Genomic DNA, 25,110 nt, shown 5'->3' on the forward strand with positions numbered 1-25,110 from the left:
TTATTGTAGTAGAGGCCAGAGGATGAGTCCATGTTGTTATTGTAGTAGAGGCCAGAGGATGAGTCCATGTTGTTATTGTAGTAGAGGCCAGAGGATGAGTCCATGTTGTTATTGTAGCAGAGGCCAGAGGATGAGTCCATGTTGTTATTGTAGCAGAGGCCAGAGGATGAGTCCATGTTGTTATTGTAGCAGAGGCCAGAGGATAAGTCCATGTTGTTATCATAGTAGAGGCCAGAGGATGAGTCCATGTTGTTATTGTAGCAGAGGCCAGAGGATGAGTCCATCTTGTTATTGTAGTAGAGGCCAGAGGATGAGTCCATGTTGTTATTGTAGTAGAGGCCAGAGGAATAGTCCATGTTGTTATTGTAGCAGAGGCCAGAGGATGAGTCCATGTTGTTATTGTAGTAGACGCCAGAGGATGAGTCCATGTTGTTATTGTAGTAGACGCCAGAGGATGAGTCCACGTTGTTATTGTAGTAGAGGCCAGAGGATGAATCCATGTTGTTAACGTAGCAGAGGCCAGAGGATGAGTCCATGTTGTTATTGTAGCAGAGGCCAGAGGATGAGTCCATGTTGTTATTGTAGCAGAGGCCAGAGGATAAGTCCATGTTGTTATCATAGTAGAGGCCAGAGGATGAGTCCATGTTGTTATTGTAGCAGAGGCCAGAGGATGAGTCCATCTTGTTATTGTAGTAGAGGCCAGAGGATGAGTCCATCTTGTTATTGTAGTAGAGGCCAGAGGATGAGTCCATGTTGTTATCATAGTAGAGGCCAGAGTACGAGTCCATGTTGTTATTGTAGTAGAGGCCAGAGGATGAGTCCATGTTGTTATTGTAGTAGAGGCCAGAGGATGAGTTCATGTTGTTATCATAGTAGAGGCCAGCGGATGAGTCCATGTTCTTATCATAGTAGAGGCCAGAGGATGAGTCCATGTTTTTATTATAGTAGAGGCCAGAGGATGAGTCCATGTTGTTATTGTAGCAGAGGCCAGAGGATAAGTCCATGTTGTTATTATAGTAGAGGCCAGAGGATGAGTCCATGTTGTTAACGTAGCAGAGGCCAGAGGATAAGCCCATGTTGTTATTATAGTAGAGGCCAGAGGATGAGTCCATGTTGTTAACGTAGCAGAGGCCAGAGGATAAGTCCATTTTGTTATTATAGTAGAGGCCAGAGGATGAGTCCATGTTGATATTATAGTAGAGGCCAGAGGATAAGTCCATGTTGTTATTATAGTAGAGGCCAGAGGATGAGTCCATGTTGTTATTATAGTAGAGGCCAGAGGATGAGTCCATGTTGTTATTATAGTAGAGGCCAGAGGATGAGTCCATGTTGTTATTGTAAATAACAAGATATAATGGATATGACCCCACCATGTTGTTATTGTAAAGAACAAGATATAATGGATATGACCCCACCAAGTTGTTATTGTAAAGAACAAGATATAATGGATATGACCCCACCATGTTGTTATTGTAAATAACAAGATATAATGGATATGACCCCATCATGTTGTTATTGTAAATAACAAGATATAATGGATATGACCCCACCATGTTGTTATTGTAAATAACAAGATATAATGGATATGACCCCACCATGTTGTTATTGTAAATAACAAGATATAATGGATATGACCCCACCATGTTGTTATTGTAAATAAGAAGATATAATGGATATGACCCCACCATGTTGTTATTGTAAATAACAAGATATAATGGATATGACCCCACCATGTTGTTATTGTAAAGAACAAGATATAATGGATATGACCCCATCATGTTGTTATTGTAAATAACAAGATATAATGGATATGACCCCACCATGTTGTTATTGTAAATAACAAGATATAATGGATATGACCCCACCATGTTGTTATTGTAAATAACAAGATATAATGGATATGACCCCACCATGTTGTTATTGTAAAGAACAAGATATAATGGATATGACCCCACCATGTTGTTATTGTAAATAACAAGATATAATGGATATGACCCCATCATGTTGTTATTGTAAATAAGAAGATATAATGGATATGACCCCACCATGTTGTTATTGTAAATAACAAGATATAATGGATATGACCCCACCATGTTGTTATTGTAAAGACAAGATATAATGGATATGACCCCATCATGTTGTTATTGTAAATAACAAGATATAATGGATATGACCCCATGTTGTTATTGTAAATAACAAGATATAATGGATATGACCCCACCATGTTGTTATTGTAAATAACAAGATATAATGGATATGACCCCATCATGTTGTTATTGTAAAGAACAAGATATAATGGATATGACCCCACCATGTTGTTATTGTAAATAACAAGATATAATGGATATGACCCCATCATGTTGTTATTGTAAATAAGAAGATATAATGGATATGACCCCACCATGTTGTTATTGTAAATAACAAGATATAATGGATATGACCCCATCATGTTGTTATTGTAAATAGCAAGATATAATGGATATGACCCCACCATGTTGTTATTGTAAATAAGACGATATAATGGATATGACCCCACCATGTTGTTATTGTAAATAACAAGATATAATGGATATGACCCCACCATGTTGTTATTGTAAATAACAAGATATAATGGATATGACCCCATCATGTTGTTATTGTAAAGAACAAGATATAATGGATATGACCCCACCATGTTGTTATTGTAAATAACAAGATATAATGGATATGACCCCATCATGTTGTTATTGTAAATAAGAAGATATAATGGATATGACCCCACCATGTTGTTATTGTAAATAAGACGATATAATGGATATGACCCCACCATGTTGTTATTGTAAATAAGAAGATATAATGGATATGACCCCACCATGTTGTTATTGTAAATAACAAGATATAATGGATATGACCCCACCATGTTGTTATTGTAAATAACAAGATATAATGGATATGACCCCACCATGTTGTTATTGTAAATAACAAGATATAATGGATATGACCCCACCATGTTGTTATTGTAAATAACAAGATATAATGGATATGACCCCACCATGTTGTTATTGTAAATAACAAGATATAATGGATATGACCCCATGTTGTTATTGTAAATAACAAGATATAATGGATATGACCCCACCATGTTGTTATTGTAAATAACAAGATATAATGGATATGACCCCACCATGTTGTTATTGTAAATAACAAGATATAATGGATATGACCCCACCATGTTGTTATTGTAAATAACAATATATGGTACCCCCTTCCTCCCCCCACCAAGCTGGTACCTTCAAACATACAATTATTAACTTGTGACAACATATTCTTCCATCAATGACTTGTGACGACATATTCTTCTATTAATATTTAACAGAAAAATATGATGTAATAAAATGTCCACAAGATAGATTATATTGCAATATACCATATTGAGACAAATGTTATCGATCTTTTAATTTTCGTAGTTACTGATCATTATTCATTGATAGATATAAAAAATATAAAACATATTATCTCATTCGATAAAAATAATTAAATTTTGAATTAGTTGAATTATATTGAGAAATGAACCATTGACTAAGTGTTCAATGTTGTTGTGTTCAAGAGCCAAACACAAGCTGAGCTCACAAGAGTCTAACTTGAACATTTAGAGAAAATACAATTAATTTTCCTCTAAGTGTACATATTTGTCAGGTCTTAGGATGTATTACGTGATTTACTAATAATTTGATCCCAATAAAGAAGAGACAAGTAGCAGGAGGCACAGGTGTTAAGTGGCTCAGCACATTCCACGTCAATTAAGAGGCGAGTTGTCTGTTATCCAGGTTAACTAACTTTACCTTAACAATCTTATTATAATTATCACAAAGATCTATTATGATATACAACTTAATTACAGAAGATAACTTCCTCAATACTAGGTCACACATACTACACCTGGCGACGCAGCTATACCCCTCACTCTTACTGCCTTGTACTACTGGCCCATCAATACCCCTCACTCTTACTGCCTTATAGTAGTGGCCCAGCTATACCCCTCACTCTTACTGCCTTGTACTAGTGGCCCATCAATACCCCTCACTCTTACTGCCTTATAGTAGTGGCCCAGCTATACCCCTCACTCTTACTGCCTTGTACTACTGGCCCATCAATACCCCTCACTCTTACTGCCTTATAGTAGTGGCCCAGCTATACCCCTCACTCTTACTGCCTTGTACTACTGGCCCATCAATACCCTCACTCTTACTGCCTTATAGTAGTGGCCCAGCTATACCCCTCACTCTTACTGCCTTGTACTACTGGCCCACTATACTCCTCCCTCTTACTGCTTGTAGTAGTGGCCCATCAATACCCCTCACTCTTACTGCCTTGTACTACTGGCCCATCAATACCCCTCACTCTTACTGCCTTATAGTAGTGGCCCAGCTATACCCCTCACTCTTACTGCCTTGTACTACTGGCCCAGCTATACTCCTCACTCTTACTGCCTTGTAGTAGTGGCCCATCAATACCCCTCACTCTTACTGCCTTGTACTACTGGCCCATCAATACCCCTCACTCTTACTGCCTTATAGTAGTGGCCCAGCTATACCCCTCACTCTTACTGCCTTGTACTACTGGCCCAGCTATACTCCTCACTCTTACTGCCTTGTAGTAGTGGCCCATCAATACCCCTCACTCTTACTGCCTTGTACTACTGGCCCATCAATACCCCTCACTCTTACTGCCTTGTACTAGTGGCCCATCAATACCCCTCACTCTTACTGCCTTATAGGAGTGGCCCAGCTATACCCCTCACTCTTACTGCCTTGTAGTAGTGGCCCAGCTATACCCCTCACTCTTACTGCCTTGTACTACTGGCCCAGCTATACCCCTCACTCTTACTGCCTTGTACTACTGGCCCATCAATACCCCTCACTCTTACTGCCTTGTAGTAGTGGCCCAGCTATACCCCTCACTCTTACTGCCTTGTGCTACTGGCCCAGCTATACTCCTCACTCTTACTGCCTTGTAGTAGTGGCCCATCAGTACCCCTCACTCTTACTGCCTTGTACTACTGGCCCATCAATACCCCTCACTCTTACTGCCTTATAGTAGTGGCCCAGCTATACCCCTCACTTTTACTGCCTTGTACTACTGGCCCAGCTATACCCCTCACTCTTACTGCCTTGTACTACTGGCCCAGCTATACCCCTCACTCTTACTGCCTTGTACTACTGGCCCATCAATACCCCTCACTCTTACTGCCTTGTAGTAGTGGCCCAGCTATACCCCTCACTCTTACTGCCTTGTGCTACTGGCCCAGCTATACTCCTCACTCTTACTGCCTTGTAGTAGTGGCCCATCAGTACCCCTCACTCTTCCTGCCTTGTACTACTGGCCCATCAATACCCCTCACACTTACTGCCTTGTACTAGTGGCCCATCAATACCCCTCACTCTTACTGCCATGTAGTAGTGGCCCAGCTATACCCCTCACTCTTACTGCCTTGTGCTACTGGCCCATCTATACTCCCCACTCTTACTGCCTTGTAGTAGTGGCCCAGTTATACCCCTCACTCTTACTGCCTTGTGCTACTGGCCCAGCTATACCCCTCACTCTTACTGCCTTGTAGTAGTGGCCCAGCTATACCCCTCACTCTTACTGCCTTGTGCTACTGGCCCAGCTATACTCCTCACTCTTACTGCCTTGTACTAGTGGCCCATCAATACCCCTCACTCTTACTGCCTTGTAGTAGTGGCCCAGCTATACCCCTCACTCTTCCTGCCTTGTACTACTGGCCCATCAATACCCCTCACTCTTACTGCCTTGTAGTAGTGGCCCAGCTATACCCCTCACTCTTACTGCCTTGTGCTACTGGCCCAGCTATACTCCTCACTCTTACTGCCTTGTAGTAGTAGTCCATCAATACTCCTCACTCTTACTGCCTTGTGCTACTGGCCCAGCTATACCCCTCACTCTTACTGCCTTGTAGTAGTGGCCCAGCTATACCCCTCACTCTTACTGCCTTGTACTAGTGGCCCATCAATACCCCTCACTCTTACTGCTTTGTACTACTGGCCCAGCTATACCCCTCACTCTTACTGCCTTGTACTACTGGCCCAGCTATACCCCTCACTCTTACTGCCTTGTACTAGTGGCCCATTTATACCCCTCACTCTTACTGCCTTGTAGTAGTGGCCCATCAATACCCCTCACTCTTACTGCCTTGTATTAGTGGCCCAGCTATACTCCTCACTCGTACTGCCTTGTAGTAGTGGCCCATCAGTACCCCTCACTCTTACTGCCTTGTACTAGTGGCCCATCAATATCCCTCACTCTTACTGCCTTGTACTAGTGGCCCATCAATATCCCTCACTTATACTGCCTTGTACTAGTGGCCCAGCTATACCCCTCACTCTTACTGCCTTGTACTAGTGGCTCATCAATACCCCTCACTCTTACTGCCTTATACTAGTGGCCCAGCTATACCCCTCACTCTTACTGCCTTGTACTAGTGGCCCATTTGTACCCCTCACTCTTACTGCCTTGTAGTAGTGGCCCATCAATACCCCTCACTCTTACTGCCTTGTACTACTGGCCCAGCTATACCCCTCACTCTTACTGCCTTACACTAGTGGCCTAGCTATACCCCTCACTCGTACTGCCTTGGACTAGTGGCCCATCTATACCCCTCACTCTTACTGCCTCGAACTAGTGGCCCATCAATACCCCTCTCTCTTACTGCCTTGTAGTAGTGGCCCAGCTATACTCCTCACTCGTACTGCCTTGTATAGTGTCCCATCAGTACCCCTCACTCTTACTGCCTTGTAGTAGTGGCCCATCAATATCCCTCACTCTTACTGCCTTGTACTAGTGGCCCATCAATATCCCTCACTTATACTGCCTTGTACTAGTGGCCCAGCTATACCCCTCACTCTTACTGCCTTGCAGTAGTGGCCCATCAATACCCCTCTCTCTTACTGCCTTGTACTAGTGGCCCATCTATACCCCTCACTCTTACTGCCTTGTAGTAGTGGCCCATCAATACCCCTCACTCTTACTGCCTTGTAGTAGTGGCCCATCAATACCCCTCTTACTGCCTTGTACTAGTGGCCCATCAATATCCCTCACTCTTACTGCCTTTTAGTAGTGGCCCATCAATACCCCTCACTCTTACTGCCTTGTACTAGTGGCCCAGCTATACCCCTCACTCTTACTGCCTTCAACTAGTGGCCCAGCTATACTCCTGACTTTTACTGCCTTATTCCAGTAGCCCAGCTATACCCCTCACTATTACTGCCATGTACTAGTGGCCCATCTATACCCCTCACTTTTACTGCCTTGTACTAGTGGCCCATCTATACCCTTCACTCTTACTGCCTTATACTAGTGGCCCAGTTATCCCCCACACTTACTGCCTTTTACTAGTGACCCATCTATAACCCTCACTCTTACTGCCTTGTACTAGTGGCCCATCTATACCCCTTACTCTAACTGCCTTGTACTACTGGCCCAGCTATACCCCTCACTCTTACTACCTTGTACTAGTGGCCCATCTTTACCCCTCACTCTTACTGCCTTGTAGTAGTGGCCCATCAATACACCTCACTCTTACTGCCTTGTACTACTGGCCCATCTATACCCTCACTCTTACTGCCTTGTACTAGTGGTCCAGCTATACCCCTCACTCTCACTGCCTTGTACTACAGGCCCAGGGATAGCCCTCACTCTTACTGCCTTGTACTAGTGGCCCAGCTGTACCCCTCACTCTTGCTGCCTTGTACTACTGGCCCAGGGAAAGCTCACCCTTACTGCCTTGTACTACTGGCCCAGCTATACCCGTCACTCTTACTGCCTTGTACTAGTGGCCCATATTATACCCCTCACTCGTACTGCCTTGTACTAGTGACCCAGCTATACCCCTCACTCTTACTCCCTTATGCTAGTGGCCCAGCTATACCTCTCACTCTTACTGCTTTGTACTAGTGGCCCAGGGATATCCCTTACTTTTACTGCCTTGTACTAGTGGCCCAGCTATGCCCCTCACCCTTACTGCCTTATACTAGTGGCCCGGCTATACCCCTCACTCATACTGCCTTGTACTAGTGGCCCAGTTATACTTCCCACTCTTACTACCTTGTGCTAGTTACCCAGCTATACCCCCTCACTTTTATTACCTTGTACTAGTGGCCCAGCTATATTCCTCAATCTTACTGCCTTGCACTAGTGATGCAGGAATAGCCCTCACTTACTGCCTTGTACTAATGACCAGCTATACCCCTCACTTACTGCCTTGTACTAATGACCAGCTATGCCCCTCACTCTTACTGCCTTGTACTAGTGGCCAGGGATAGCCCTCAATCTTACTTCCTTGTACTAGTGGCCCAGTGATAACCCTCACTCATACTGCCTTGTACTAGTGGCTCAGGGATAGCCCTCACTCTTACTTCCTTGTATTAGTGGCCCAGAGATAGCCCTTACTCATACTGCCGTGTACCAGTGGCCCAGGGATATCCCTTACTCTCTGCCTTGTACTATTGGCCCAGGGATAGCCCTCACTCTTACTTCCTTGCACTAGTGGCCCAGTGATAAGCCACACTCTTACTGCCTTATACTAGCGGCCCAGGGATACCTCTTACTTCCTTTTACTAGTGGCCCAGTGATTACCTGCAATCTTACTGCCTTGTACTAGTGGCCCAGGGATAGCCCTCACTCTTACTTCCTTGTACTAGTGGCCCAGTGATAACCCCCACTTTTACTGCCTTGTACTAGTGGCCCAGGGATAGCCCTTACTCTTGCTGCCTTGTACTAGTGGCCCAGGGATAGCCCTTACTCTTGATGCCTTGTACTAGTGGCCCAGGGATAGCCCTCACTCTTACTTCCTTGTACTAGTGGCCCAGGGGTAGCCCTCACTCTTGATGCCTTGTACTAGTGGCCCAGGGATAGCCATCACTCTGACTGCCTTGTAGTAGTGGCCCAGGGATAGCCCTCTCTTGATGCCTTGTACTTGTGGCCCAGGGATAGCCCTTACTCTTGATGCCTTGTACTAGTGGCCCAGGGATAGCCCTTACTCTTGATGCCTTGTACTAGTGGCCCAGGGATAGCCCTCTCTTGATGCCTTGTACTAGTGGCCCAGGGATAGCCCTTACTCTTGATGCCTTGTACTAGTGGCCTAGGGATAGCCCTTACTCTTGATGCCTTGTACTAGTAGCCCAGGGATAGCCCTTACTCTTGATGCCTTGTACTAGTGGCCCAGGGATAACCCTCTCTTGATGCCTTGTAGTAGTGGCCCAGGGATAGCCCTTACTCTTGATGCCTTGTAGTAGTGGCCCAGGGGTAGCCCTTACTCTTGATGCCTTGTACTAGTGGCCCAGGGATAGCCCTCACTCTTACTTCCTTGTACTAGTGGCCCAGTGAGAAGCCACACTCTTACTGCCTTATACTAGCGGCCCAGGGATACCTCTTACCTCCTTTTACTAGTGGCCCAGTGATTACCTGCAATCTTACTGCCTTGTACTAGTGGCCCAGGGATAGCCCTCACTCTTACTGTCTTGTACTAGTGGCCCAGGGATAGCCCTCACTCTTACTGCCGTGTACTAGTGGCCCCAGGGATAGCCCTTACTCTCGATGCCTTGTAGTAGTGGCCGAGGGATAGCCCTTACTCTTGATGCCTTGTACTAGTGGCCCAGGGGTAGCCCTTACTATTGATGCCTTGTACTAGTGGCCCAGGGATAGCCCTTACTCTTGATGCCTTGTACTAGTGGCCCAGGGATAGCCCTTACTCTTGATGCCTTTTACTAGTGGCCCAGGGATAGCCCTCTCTCTTGATGCCTTGTACTAGTGGCCCAGGGATAGCTCTTACTCTTGATGCCTTTTACTAGTGGCCCAGGGATAGCCCTTACTCTTGATGCCTTGTAGTAGTGGCCCAGGGATAGCCCTTACTCATGATGCCTTGTACTAGTGGCCCAGGGATAGCCCTTACTCTTGATGCCTTGTACTAGTGGCCCAGGGATAGCCCTCACTCTTGATGCCTTGTACTAGTGGCCCAGGGATAGCCCTTACTCTTGATGCCTTGTACTAGTGGCCCAGGGATAGCCCTTACTCTTGATGCCTTGTAGTAGTGGCCCAGGGATAGCCCTTACTCTTGATGCCTTGTACTAGTGGCCCAGGGATAGCTCTTACTCTTGATGCCTTGTAGTAGTGGCTCAGGGATAGCCCTTACTCTTGATGCCTTGTACTAGTGGCCCAGGGATAGCCCTCTCTTGATGCCTTGTACTAGTGGCCCAGGGATAGCCCTCACTCTTGATGCCTTGTAGTAGTGGCCGAGGGATAGCCCTTACTCTTGATGCCTTGTACTAGTGGCCCAGGGATAGCCCTTACTCTTGATGCCTTGTACTAGTGGCCCAGAGATAGCCCTTACTCTTGATGCCTTGTATTAGTGGCCCAGGGATAGCCCTCACTCTTGATGTCTTGTACTAGTGGCCCAGGGATAGCCCTCTCTTGATGCCTTGTACTAGTGGCTCAGGGATAGCCCTTACTCTTGATGCCTTGTACTAGTGGCCCAGGGATAGCCCTTACTCTTGATGCCTTGTAGTAGTGGCCCAGGGATAGCCCTTACTCTTGATGCCTTGTACTAGTGGCCCAGGGATAGCCCTCACTCTTACGCCCTTGTACTAGTGGCTCAGGGATAGCTCACACTTTTACTGCTTTTTATTCATGGACCAGGGACAGTCCCTCACTCTTATTATCTTGTGCTGGTGGCCCAGGGACACTCTCACACTTAATGGCTTGTACTGTTGGCCCAGGGACATGGGCCTTAGAAAAGGTGGCTATGTTGGAAATAGAATGCTTTGAGGTGAGTGTGTGGTATGAAGTGAGTTGAAAAAGAGAAAAACCCAATATGGTACCTTCTTATGTGTGAGTACCTATGAGATTCTGCCATGGCACTTACCACTTGATTTCTTTGTTGAAGAATGATGTTTTTCTTGACTGTCTCTCCTTATCTCTTCACTTGCCTTGTGTTTTATATAATGATTGTATTTTTCAGAAGCGACTCCTCATGTGTGCCTTTTGTACTCTAGATTCTTCCAGTAGTCTATAACCATGAGTCTAATCTTCTTGGGAATGTTTCCATTGCCACCCCATGAATATTACTTTGATCACCAGGTATCACATTGTCACCCCATGAATATTACTTTGATCACCAGTTATCACATTAGATAATAACTCTGATTTCCTTGTTGTATCTCTAGCTCCAGGAATTAATTTTGACTGGATGATTCTGTGGAATCATCCTTTCGTGGTTGTCTATAGGTTTAGAAAATGTATTTTTATACCTGCTATCGCTGCCAGGCATTTACCATTGTATAGATCTCTTCCTACTACAATTAAGAACTGAAAAGGTCAAGCCTTTTTAATCTTTTGTAGTATTTCATATGCTTCAGGCCATATTTTTTTTACCTGTGAAATGTTTCTGTATTGTCTGTCTTTAATTCAGTGTGCTTTGCTGGTAACCATACAATACTGTATTCAGAATTATTTCTGATATATGATTAAAACATTTTCTTGAAATTCAGAAGTACAAGTTTGTTCATTGGAGCTGGTAAAGTTGAATGGTAGTGGTAGTGACATATACAGAGCATCATGTTAAGGAGGAACAGTATAGTTTCAGGAGTGGAAGAGGATGTGTGGATCAGGTGTTTGCTTGTGAGAAATACATAAACAGGATTTTTTATGTGATATTTATGGATCTGGAGAAAGCATAAGATAGGTTTGATAGAAATTCTGTTTCTGGCACTACTTGCTAATTCAGAAAATGGTGAACAAGTGTGAAAGAAAAGATTTTCATCATGAAATGTCTTACTCTGTTTGCGAATGTTCTCAGTATTATTCAGCTCTGTTTGTCTTCTTTCAGTATGTTTTGTAAATTCACATCTTTTCCCATAATAATACCCAAATATTTGACATTTGTTTCCCTCACTATTTCTTTTCTGTTACTAGAATAGTATCATTTACCTCCTTTACGCATTTGTTCAAATTTCTTCTCATTAGGTAAGCTCTTATCTATCCATCTGCAAATAATACCCAGATCTTTCTCCTGTTATTCTTGATTGCTCCCATGCTTTATTTACTCTCTGTTCATCTGACTACACTGTCTCTTCTATATGTTTGAGATCATTATTACAAAGAGCAATGGAGCAAGAACCAATCTTTGCTGTTTTTGTGATAGTTCATCTTCCTCAGTTATGTTTCTGTTTAGAACTACTTTGAACTTATTGTTTATAGTGGACTCTGATTCATTTTCCTATGTTTAGTGTAGCCAGTTTCTTTAGTGACAATCTACAGTTTACTCTTTCATATGATCTGCAAAATCACATAAAGTGTTGTCCATTCTTTTCTCATTCATCAGTGTTTCATATGTTATTGTAATGTGCTAATGATAATAATAATAAAGATGATAATAGTAATAATAATGATAATAATGAAAACTTGATCTCCATTCCCCCGTCTCATTCAACACCCTCCCATACAATTTCCTAGGACTACTCAACAAACTTATACCTCTGTAATTTGAACACTCACCTTTATCCCCTTTCCCTTTGTAAAATAGCACTGTGCTTGCATTCTGCCAATCCCCAGGCACTTTGGAGAGAGGGGCAAGTATGCAGTCTTTTTTGGATGCGAGGGCTTGGGAAGTGAGTCGGTTGTTGTTTGCTGACGATACAGTGCTGATGGCTGATTTGGGTGAGAAATTGCAGAAGTTGGTGACTGAGTTTGGTAAAGTGTATCAAAGAAGAAAGCTGAGAGTAAATGTGAATAAGAGCAAGGTTATTAGGTACAGTAGGGTTGAGGGACAAGTCAATTGTCCCTCAGTGGAGAAAAACTGGAGGAAGTGAAGTCTTTTAGATATCTGGGAGTGGATTTAGGAGCAGATGGAACCATGGAAGCGGAAGTGAGTCACAGGGTGGGGGAGAGGGCAAAAGTTCTGGGAGCATTGAAAAATGTGGAAGGCGAGAACATTATCTTGGAAAGCAAAAATGGGTATGTTTGAAGGAATAGTGGTTGCAACAATGTTTTATGGTTGCGAGGCGTGGCCTATAGATAGGGTTTTGCGGAGGAGGGTGGATGTGTTGGAAATGAGATGTTTGAGGACAATACATGGTGTGAGGTGATTTGATTAAGTAATGAAAGGGCAAGAGAGATGTGTGGTAACAAAAAGAGTGTGGTTGAGAGAGCAGAAGAGGGTGTATTGAAATGGTTTGGTCACATGGAGAGAATGAGTGAGGAAAGATTGATAGAGAGGGTGGATATATGTGTCAGATGAGTGAGGAAAGATTGACAAAGAGGGTGGAATATGTGTCAGAAGTGGAGGGAACGAGGAGAAGTGGGAGACCAAATTGGAGGTGGAAGGGTGGAGTGGAAAAGATTTTGAGCGATTGGGGCCTGAACATGCAGGAGGGTGAAATGCATGCAAGGAAAGAGTGAATTGGAACAATTTGGTATACCGGGGTGGACGTGATGTCAGTGGATTAAACCAGGGCATGTGAAGCGTCTAGGGTAAACCATGAAAAGTTTTGCGGGGCCTGGATGTGGAAAGGGAGCTGTGGTTTCGGTGCATTATACATGACAGCTAGAGACTAAGTGTGAATGAATGAGGCCTCTTGTTGTCCTTTCCTAGCACTACCTCGCTTGTGTGCAGGGGGAGGAGGTTGTCATTTCATGTGTAGTGGGGTGGCAATGGGAATGAATAAAGGCAGCAAATATGAATTATGTACATGTGTATATATGTATATGTCTATGTATGGGGATAGGGGAGAAAGAATACTTTCCATGCATTCCTCACGTGTCTTAGAAGGCGACTAAAGGGGACGGGAGCGGGGGGCTAGAAACTCTCCCCACCTTGTATTTTAACTTTCTAAAAGGGGAAACAGAAGAAGGAGTCATGTGGGGAGTGCTCATCCTCCTTGAAGGCTCAGACTGAGGTGTCTAAATGTGTGTGGATGTAACCAAGATGAGAAAAAAGGAGAGATAGGTAGTATGTTTGAGGAAAGGAACCTGGATGTTTTGGCTCTGAGTGAATCAAAGCTCAAGGGTAAAGGGGAAAAGTGGTTTGGGAATGTCATGGGAGTAAAGTCAGGGGTTAGTGAGAGGACAAGAGCAAGGGAAGAAGTATCACTACTCCTGAAACAGTAGTGGTGGGAGTATGTGATTGAGTGTAAGAAAGTAAATTCTAGATTGATATGGGTAAAACTGAAAGTTGATGGAGAGAGATGGGTGATTATTGGTGCATATGCACCTGGGCATGAGAAGAAAGATCATGAGAGGCAAGTGTTTTGGGAGGAGCTGAGTGAGTGTGTTAGTAATTTTGATGCATGAGACCGGGTTATAATGATGGGTGATTTGAATGAAAAGGTGATAATGTGGCAGATGAGGGAATGATTGGTGTACATGGGGTTTTCAGTGTTGTAAATGGAATTGGTGAAGAGCTTTTAGATTTATGTGCTGAAAAAGGACTGGTGATTGGGAATTCCTGGTTTAAAAAAGTGAGATATACATAAGTATACGTATGTAAGTAGGAGAGATAGCCAGAGAGCGTTATTGGATTACGTGTTAATTGATAGGCATGCAAAAGAGAGACTTTTGGATGTTAATATGCTGAGAGGTGCAACTGGAGGGATGTCTGATCATTATCTTGTGGAGTCGAAGGTGAAGATTTATAAAGGTTTTCAGAAAAGAAGAGAGAATGTTGGGGTGAAGAGAGTGGTGAGAGTAAGTGAGCTTGGGAAGGAGACTTGTGTGAGGAAGTACCAGGAGAGACTGAGTACAGAATGGAAAAAGGTGAGAACAAAGGATGTAAGGGGAGTGTGGGAGGAATGGGATGTATTTAGGGAATTAGTGATGGCTTGTGCAAGGGATTCTTGTGGCATGAGAAGCGTGGGGAGTGGGCAGATTAGAAATAGTAGAGTGGTGGGATGAAGAAGCAAGATTATTAGTGAAAGAGAAGAGAGAGGCATTTGGACGAAGAGAGAGGCATTTGGATAATTTTTGCAGGGAAATAATACAAATGAGTGGGAGATGTATAAAAGAAAGAGGCAGGAGGTCAAGAGATAGGTGCAAGAGGCGAAAAAGAGGGAAAATGAGAGTTCGGGTGAGAGAGTATCATTAAATTTTAGGGAGAATTAAAAGATGTTTAGGGAGGAGGTAAATGGAGTGCGTAAGACAAGGGAACAAATGGGAACTTCAGTGAAGGGGGCTAATGGGGAGGCGATAACAAGTAGTGGTGATGTGAGAAGGAGATGGAGTGAGTGTTTTGAAGGATTGTTGAATGTGTTTGATGATAGAGTGGCAGATGTAGGGTGTTTTAGTCGAGGTGGTGTGCAAAGTGATAGGGTTAGGGAGAATGATTTGGTAAACAGAGAAGAGGTAGTAAAAGCTTTGTGGAAGATGAAAGCTGGCAAGGCAGTGAGTTTAATGGTATTGCAGTGGAATTTATTGTAAAAGGGCTGACTGTATTGTTGACTGATTGGTGAGGTTATTTAATGTATGTATGACTCATGGTGAGGTGCCTGAGGATTGGCAGAATGCTTGCATAGTGCCATTGTACAAAGGGAAAGGGGATAAAAGTGAGTGCTCAAATTACAGAGGTATAAGTTTGTTGAGTATTCCTGGTAAATTATATGGGAGGGTATTGATTGAGAGGGTGAAGGCATGTATAGAGCATCAGATTGGGCAAGAGCAGTGTGGTTTCAGAAGTGGTAGAGGATGTGTGGATCAGGTGTTTGCTTTGAAGAATGTATGTGAGAAATACTTAAAAAAGCAAATGGATTTGTATGTAGCATTTATGGATCTGGAGAAGGCATATGATAGAGTTGATAGAGATGCTGTGTGGAAGGTATTAATAATATATGGTGTGGGAGGCAAGTTGTTAGAAGCAGTGAAAAGTTATCGAGGATGTAAGTCATGTGTACGTGTAGGAAGAGAGGAAAGTGATTGGTTCTCAGTGAATGTAGGTTTGCGGTAGGGGTGTGTGATGTCTCTATGGTTGTTTGATTTGTTTATGGATGGGGTTGTTAGGGAGGTGAATGTAAGAGTTTTAGAAAGAGGGGCAAGTATGCAGTCTGTTGTGGATGAGAGAGCTTGGAAAGTGAGTCAATTGTTGTTCGCTGATGATACAGCACTGGTGGCTGATTCATGTGAGAAACTGCAGAAGCTGGTGACTGAGTTTGGTAAAGTGTGTGAAAGAAGAAAGGTGAGAGTAAGCGTAAATGTGAATAAGAGCAAGGTTATTAGGTACAGTAGGGTTGAGGGACAAGTCAAGTGGGAGGTAAGTTTGAATGGAGAAAAACTGAAGGAAGTGAAGTGTTTTAGATATCTGGGAGTGGATATGGCAGCGGATGGAACCATGGAAGCGGAAGTGAATCATAGGGTGGGGGAGGGGGCAAAAGTTCTGGGAGCATTGAAGAATGCGTGGAAGTCGAGATCATTATCTTGGAAAGCAAAAATGGGTATGTTTGAAGTAATAGTGGTTCCAACAATGTTATATGGTTGCAAGGTGTGGGCAATAGATAGAGTTGTGCGGAGGAGGGTGGATGTGCTGGAAATGAGATGTTTGAGGACAATATGTGGTGTGATGTGGTTTGATCAAGTAAGTAATAATAGAGTAAGAGAGATGTGTGGTAATAAAAAGAGTGTGGTTGAGAGAGCAGAAGAGGGTGTTTTGAAATGGTTTGGTCATATGGAGAGAATGAGTGAGGAAAGATTGACCAAGAGGATATATGTGTCAGAGATGGAGGGAATGAGGAGAAGTGGGAGACCAAGTTGGAGGTGGAAAGGTGGAGTGAAAAAGATTTTGAGTGATTGGGGCCTGAAAATGCAGGAGGGTGAAAGGAGTGCAAGGAATAGAGTGAATTGGATCGATGTGGTATACCGGGGTCGACGTGCTGTCAGTGGATTGAACCAGGGCACGTGAAGCGTCTGGAGTAAACCATGGAAAGTTCTGTGGGGCCTGGATGTGGAAAGGGAACTGTGGTTCCAGTGCATTATACATGACGACTAGAGACTGAGTGTGAACGAATGTGGCCTTTGTTGTCTTTTCCTTGCACTACCTTGTGCACATGTGGGGGAGGGCGTTGTTATTTCATGTGTGGCGGGGTGGCAGTGGGAATGAATAAAGGCAGACAGTATGAATTATGTACATGTGTATATATGTATATGTCTGTGTGTGTATATATATGTATACATTGAGATGTATAGGTATGTATATTTGCATGTGTGGATGTGTATGGATATACATTTTTATGTGGGTGGGTTGGGCCATTCTTTCGTCTGTTTCCTTGCACTACCTCACTAACGCGGGAGACAGCAACAAAGTAAAAATACTTCATTAAGCAGTTTAATTGAGTGTCATTAAGAGGACTAAATGTTATTTTAACACCAGATTTGTATTCAGCATGAAAAATACTTTTTATAATGGGTTTTTAAAGGAAATCTATTTTTCTGAGAAAAATAGTAAACAATTGAAAGTTATGATAATTCAGGTTATTTTTTAGCTCCAAAACCTTTTTGCTTCAAAGTTGAAAGATAAGATATTCAAACACTTCTATACTTAAAATAATCATGGAAAATATATCATAATGCTCTTAGTCACCGATACATACCCAGTGAATACAATGCAAAGGAGCAGAAGATATTTTAAGAATCTTTATTTAACAGTTTAATTGAGTGTCATTAAGATGACTAAATGTTATTTTAACACCAGATTTGTATTCAGCATGAAAAGTACTTATGATGAGTATTTGAAAAATATATTTTTCTGAGAAGAAATGCCAAAAATTGAAGGTAATAGTTCAGGGAATTTTTAGCTCCAAAAACTTTTTGTTTCAAAATTGAAAGATAAGATAATCAAAACTTCTATACTTGAAATGATGGTGGTTGATATGTAAGAATGCTCTCAGTTACCGATATATACTTAGGAAATAAAATGCAAAGGATCAGAAAATATTTTAGAATTAACTTTATTTTGATTGTCATTAAGACAACTAAATGATATTTTAATGCCATATTTTTATTCAGCATGAAAAATACTTCTTATGATAAGTTTTTAAAGGAAAAAACTTTTGTTCCAAAATAAAAACATGATATTCAAACACTTCTGTACTTGAAATGAGTATGAAAAAAATGCCATAATGCTTTCATTTACACTTACTTACTCAGTAAATATGATGCAAAGGAACAGAAATATTTTAAAATTGATTTCATTAAACAGCTTAATTAAGTGTCATTAAGAGGACTTAATGTTATTTTAACACCAGATTTGTATTCAGCATGAAAAATGCTTCTTATATTGAGTTTATAATGGAAATGTTTTTTTTCTGAGAAAAATACCAAAAATTGAAGGTAATAATTCAGGGTATTTTTTGGCACCAAAATCCTTTTGTTTCGAAATTGAAAGATAAGACATTCAATCACAAGATATTGAAACACTTCCATACATGAAATAATCATGAAAAATATATCATAATGCTATCAGTTGCTGATGCATGCTCAGTAAATGCAATGCAAAGTAACTGAAATATTTTGAAATTGATTTCATTTAACAGTTTGATTGAGTGTCATTAAGAGGACTAAATGTTATTTTAACACCATATTTGTATTCAGAATGAAAAACACTTCTTATAATGAACTTTTAAAGGATCTTTATTTTTCAGAATTGAAAGATAAGATATTCAAAACACTTCTATACTTGAAATAATCTTGGAGAATATATCATAATGATCTCAGTTACTAATACATACCCAGTAAATACGATGCAAAGGAGCAGAAAATATTTTAACGTTGACTTTATTTAACAGCTTAAATAAATGTCATAAAGACAACTAAATGATATTTCAACACCAGATTTGTAATCAGCATGAAAAATACTTCTTATAATGAGTTTTTAAAGGAAATCTATTTTTCTGAGAAAAATACCAAAAATTGTAGGGTGATGTAGTTTTAAAATTGAAAGATAAGATATTCAAACACTTCTATATTTGAAATAATTATGAAAAATATATCATAATGCTCTCAGTTACCGATACAAACCCAGTAAAAACGATGCAAAGGAGCAGAAAATATTTTGAAATTGAATTCGTTTAACAGCATGATTAAATAATATTCTAACACCAGATTTGTATTCACCATAGAATATACTTCTCATAATGAGTTTTTAAAGGAAATCTATTTTTCTGAGAAAAATGCCAAAAATTGAAGATATTACTTAATGGCATTTTTTTGCTCCAAAAACGCTGTTTCAAAATTGATAAATGAAATATTCAAACACTTCTATACTTGAAATAATCATGCATGATATATCGTAATGCTCTCAGTTAACGATACATACCCAGTAAATACAATGCAAAGGAGCAGAAAATATTATGAAATTGACTTCATTTAACAGCTTAATTGAATGTCATAAAGATGACTAAACGATATTTTAACACCAGATTTGTATTCAGTATGAAAAATACTTCTTATAATGAATATTTAAAGGAAATGTATTTTTCTGACAAAATTGCCAAAAATTGAAGGTATTTTTTAGCTGAAAAAATTTTTTGTTTCAAAATTGAAAGATGAAATATTCAAACATTTTGGGCATTATTGCATGACAGCTAGAGACTGAGTGTGAATGAATGGGGCCTTTGTTGTCTTTTCCTAGCGCTACCTCGCACACATGAGGGCGAGGGGGATGTTATTCCATGTGTGGCGAGGTGGCGATGGGAATGAATAAAGGCAGACTGTATGAATTATGTACATGTGTATATATGTATATGTCTGTGTGTATATATATATGTGTACATTGAGATGTATAGGTATGTATATTTGCGTGTATGGACGTGTATGTATATACATGTGTATGGGGGTGGGTTGGGCCATTTCTTTCGTCTGTTTCCTTGCACTACCTCGCAAACGCGGGAGACAGCGACAAAGCAAAATAAATAAATAAAGTATTCTATACTTGAAATAATCATGGAAAATATATCATAATGCTCTCAGTTACTGATACATACCCAGTAAATGTGATGCGAAGGAACAGAAATATTTTATAATTCACTTCATTTAACAGCTTAATTGAGTGTCATTAAGAGGCCTAAATGTTATTTTAACTCTTGATTCGTATTCAGCATGAAAAATACTTCTTATAATGAGTTTTAAAGGAAATCGTATTTTCTCAGAAAAATAACAAAAATTGAAGGTAATAGTTACAGTGGAGTATCTAGGGTATGGCAGGTAGGGCAGGTCCCCTGGGTGCCACTTGAAGGGGTGCCATGCACCAGGTTTGTATTTTGACATATGCTACCCGATTAACATTTTTAATGATTTGGTTTTACGAAATAAAAAAGAAACTCGCCTACTTTTCAACTATAGTAATATTTTGTTATCATCAGTGGCGTTACCACTTCTACGCTACAATTTTGATTAAATAAGTCTTTAAGTCTTTAAGTGTTCATATGAATTTAAGTTTGGCCCAATTTTTCCACAGTTTATAATTACACTGTATATATTTTTATATACTTCCACTGTATGGACATTTTTAATCAAGCCAGGGGTGCAATTTCAGTGCTCACCATAGGTCCTGTTACCCCTAGATACACCCCGTCATTATCAGTTGATCAAAAGAAACAAAGCCTCGTCAAGGAAGTACTTTCTGTAAAAGAGTCCCTCATTCCCTGCTTCAGATTGTAGTATATCCTCAAAGCTTCAGGAGCCCCCATAAAAAGGGTATTGGGGTTATGTGTAATGTAATGTAATAGTATGCTATGGGTGTGCCATGTATATTTGACATATATTTTTGTAATAGATTAAGACAATAGAATAATTCAAGCATTCATTATATCAAGATAGAATACAAACATGGAATGTTATTACACATTATCACAGGTTTTTATTGTAGAAAAAATCTTTTGGTGCTGTACTAATGCATTTTGTACATTAATCCACCAAATTGTTCATTACTGCTGTTTATATTCCCACTAATAGCAGACATGGTTTAGTTAAAATCCTATTCCCAGATTCATCTCTACTTCTGGGATGATTCTTGTAACATCTATTCTTTGGTACTACCCATACAAGTAAATTATTGCAGACCAGTTTGGGGTTTGGGGCAGCTATAGAATGATGCTGAACTGAGAAATGATCTAATTGCCAAAATGCTGCTTCAAAATTTCTAAGGCATGTTCCAGTGTTCCATCTAAGAAATTTTCAGGGCTTTATCAAATATAGAAAAAGGAAAGATTTGATATACATTAATTCATTAAAAAATGAAAAAAATGTGGCCTATATAGATGATCCACCTTGTATGTTTTTGTTTATTTATACATTTATTAGCTTTTGTGTTGAAATACTCTTTTTATATACTTGTGTAGTTCTCTTCTGCATTCTGATATACCTTTAATTCCATTGTTTAGGCATTAGATTGTACCATTAGATTTAAAGTGATTTTTAAGATTGACAGTTTGCTAATAAGCTAACCATGATTTTCATGGGTACCAGCATCCATTAAACTAACTGTGATTTTTATAGGAAACATTGTGCTTTTAAGATAACAGGAATTTTTATGGGTAACATTGTGCTGCTAAGATAAGTGACATTCATGAGTTTAGTGATTTTCATGAGTAACTTTCTCTGTTAACTGATTTTCATGGCGAGCATTTTGCTGTTAACTGTGATTTTCATGGCGAGCATTTTGCTGTTAACTGTGATTCTCATGGGTAACTAGGCCAGTAAGCTTACAGGTATTTTCATGGTTAACATTATTCTGTTAAGAATAATTTTCATGTGCTGTTAAAAGTGATATTCATGGGTAACATTGTTTCTTTAAGCAAATATGGATTTTCATGAATAACATTGTGCTGTTAAATGTGATTGTCATAGGTAATGTGCTGTAGAAAATGATTTTCATGGGTAACAATGTTTCTTTAAGCAAATATGGATTTTCATGAGTAACATTGTGCTGTTAAGAGTGATTTTTGTGGATAGATATTGTGCCTTTAAGCTAACAGTGATTCTCATGGGTATCATGAGTAACATTGTGTTCTTAAAAGTGATTTTCATGGATAGATATTGTGCCTTTAAGCTAACAGTGATTCTCATGGGTACCATGAGTAATGCTGCACTGTTGAGTCAAAAGTAATTTTCATTGGTAACTACTGTGCTTTTAAGCTGATAGTGATTTTCATGGGTAATATTGTGCTGTTGTGTTAAAAGTGATTTTCATGGAGAACATAGTGCCTTAAATTTATGCTGACACGGATTTTCATGGGTAACTTTGTGCCTTAAATTTATGCTTGCAGGAATTTTCATGGATAAAATTGTGCTTTGAATTTAAGCTAAGCAGAATTTTCATGGATGACTTTGGGGCTTAAAATTTAAACTAACGGATTTTCATGAGTAACACAGATTGAACTCTGTTTTTTCTGTTAATAGTGGCACATTGATAGTAGTTTGGTATTTAAGCTTGGTTTCTGTTTAGTGTTGGCATTAATAATTCTTTTGCGAGTGAAAAAGTTGCTCTCCTTTACTTTGTTTACCAGGACATTATATTTTTGATTTAGCAGACGTATTCCTCCTTTTCATGCAAGAATTTACAGTATAGATCTTGCCAGTTTGGTAAGGTCACCAGTCTTACATGTTGTTGCCTTGGCTTTCAGATGGCTTCCCAACCAGGACACAAGTAGGACTTCTAGAGTTATCAGTCCTTAACTCTTTGAAATGTAAGTACAGTGTGTTACACAGTTTTGAAGAACAGTGGAGGCATAGATTCATTTAAAGTGTAACAATAACTTTTTATACCTTTCAAAATTTGCCGGAGCAGTATTCTCAGTAATTTCAGGAACTTTATAGGCATGCCTGACAGAAGAGGAAGTTGTAACTTGTAGTAGCATATGTCTATCTGTCGATCAATATCTTTGATGCCTCTTCCCTCTAGGATTTCCAATCAAGGGGGTGGTTACAGCAAAAGGGTCTCCACAAATTCCTGTCCTTACATGCCTCCCTGAAAGCACTGTTCCACACACTTTCCACCATTGCTATCCCTCCAATACTCTTTCATTCTGTTCTCCATGTTACAGGTGGTCTTTCTCTCCCAGCATCCCCTTTAATAGCAGTATGATAAACTCTTCTTGTAAGCTCCCCATCTTGCATTCTTTCACTTGCCCACACCACCTCAAAGTATTACTTTTCATCCACTCTACCACTCCACAATTCATTTCGCATTCACTGCCATACTAGATCTCTCTTACACCCCCTCATTTCTTCAGTTCATCTACTCATACTGCATGTTCCTTTCAGATGGCTTATTTCCACAGCATAGATTCTTGACCTCTGTAACTCATTCCATGCCCATGTTTTGGCTGCATAGGTCAGGGTTGGGTCGACTGTGCTTTCCCTTGATCCTTCCTTTACTTCCATATTTACCTTTCATTAATCTGTTATAGGACCCATTGACTCTTCTGCCCTGTACTGCTCTCTCCATTATATCTTCTTCCATATCACCAAACTTTTCATCCAGATGTGAGTAAAAGTAAAGTAATAGCATTTGAAAGGGAAAGGAGTGAAAGCATAGATTTTGCAAAGCCCTGCAGAGTATAAGAAATAGATAAAGGGGTAGAAAGACTGACTGTGTTATAGATAAAGGGGTAGAAAGACTGGAAGAGGCGACAGAATTTGCATTTAGATACTTAAATTCTGTCACCTCTTCCAGTCTTTCTACCCCTTTATCTGTAACACAGTTTAGTAAAATTTCTTCTCATACTCTACAGGGCTTTGCAAAATCTATGTTTTCACAACTTTTCCTTTCAAATGCTATTACTTTACTTTTACTCGCATTTACCTTCAATTGCCTATGCTTGCACACATCACAAAACACCTTTACAACCTTATGCAACTCCTCTTCACACTAAGCGCACAACATAGTATCATCCACAAACAGGCTTGTCTGTAGCCATCATACCTCAGCACCGTACTCCCTCTCTGCACCCCATTTCCTTAGTTTTGCTTTCATCTATCTTATCACTCCATCCATATATGTGTTTAAAAGCCTCTGCCTGATACCATTTATACTGAAACATTTGTTCAACTCTCTGTCCACTCTTAAACATGCATTTGTTACTCTAGGCTTCCACACCATCCAACAGTTGGACCCCTACCCCATATATCCTTAACTCAACCCGTAAATCATTCCACTCGACTATGTTGTACACTTTTTCCAGATCCATAAAAGCTGCTTGATACTTTCCCACAGTCATTTTCACTACAGAAGTCTGACCCACTCATCCCCTACCTTTCCTAAAACCCCCTTGCTTCTCACTTCTCTGCTAATCAACACTCTTACATACACTTTTCCAAATATGCTTAACAAGACTTATACCCCTATAATTGCTCCAAACATACATTCTTAACACATTTTCTTTTGAAAAAAGGAACAATAATAGCTTTCACCCTTAGGTATAGCTGTCTGCTTCCTTCCTAAATTTTTTTTTTTTTTGCTTTGTCACTGTCTCCCGCGTTTGCGAGGTAGCGCAAGGAAACAGACGAAAGAAATGGCCCAACCCACCCCCATACACATGTATATACATACGTCCACACACGCAAATATACATACCTACACAGCTTTCCATTGTTTACCCCAGACGCTTCACATGCCCTGATTCAATCCACTGACAGCACGTCAACCCCGGTATACCACATCGCTCCAATTCACTCTATTCCTTGCCCTCCTTTCACCCTCCTGCATGTTCAGGCCCCGATCACACAAAATCTTCTTCACTCCATCTTTCCACCTCCAATTTGGTCTCCCTCTTCTCCTCGTTCCCTCCACCTCCGACACATATATCCTCTTGGTCAATCTTTCCTCACTCATTCTCTCCATGTGCCCAAACCATTTCAAAACACCCTCTTCTGCTCTCTCAACCACGCTCTTTTTATTTCCACACATCTCTCTTACCCTTACGTTACTTACTCGATCAAACCACCTCACACCACACATTGTCCTCAAACATCTCATTTCCAGCACATCCATCCTCCTGCGCACCACGCTATCCATAGCCCACGCCTCGCAACCATACAACATTGTTGGAACCACTATTCCTTCAAACATACCCATTTTTG

General features: G+C 40.7%; 1 protein-coding gene across 6 annotated transcripts in view; it reads left to right on the plus strand.

The window, feature by feature from the left end:
* The first annotated feature begins 3,571 nt into the window (after positions 1-3,571).
* polybromo (protein) overlaps positions 3,572-25,110 on the plus strand; it is a 471,093-nt gene continuing 449,554 nt past the window's right edge. For 4 of the 6 annotated variants that reach the window (XM_071691024.1, XM_071691027.1, XM_071691022.1 and 1 more), the window contains exons 1-2: positions 3,646-3,786; positions 22,653-22,715. In XM_071691024.1, the coding sequence (XP_071547125.1) occupies positions 22,714-22,715 (2 nt within the window). In that variant the 5' untranslated portion in view covers positions 3,646-3,786; positions 22,653-22,713. Of the gene's footprint in view, positions 3,787-22,652; positions 22,716-25,110 lie in introns of all 6 variants that reach the window. The other 2 variants (XM_071691025.1, XM_071691026.1) reach the window with 2 other exon arrangements.

Source organism: Panulirus ornatus, chromosome 50 (genome assembly GCF_036320965.1).
Source record: "Panulirus ornatus isolate Po-2019 chromosome 50, ASM3632096v1, whole genome shotgun sequence".
Classification (NCBI taxonomy): domain Eukaryota; kingdom Metazoa; phylum Arthropoda; class Malacostraca; order Decapoda; family Palinuridae; genus Panulirus; species Panulirus ornatus.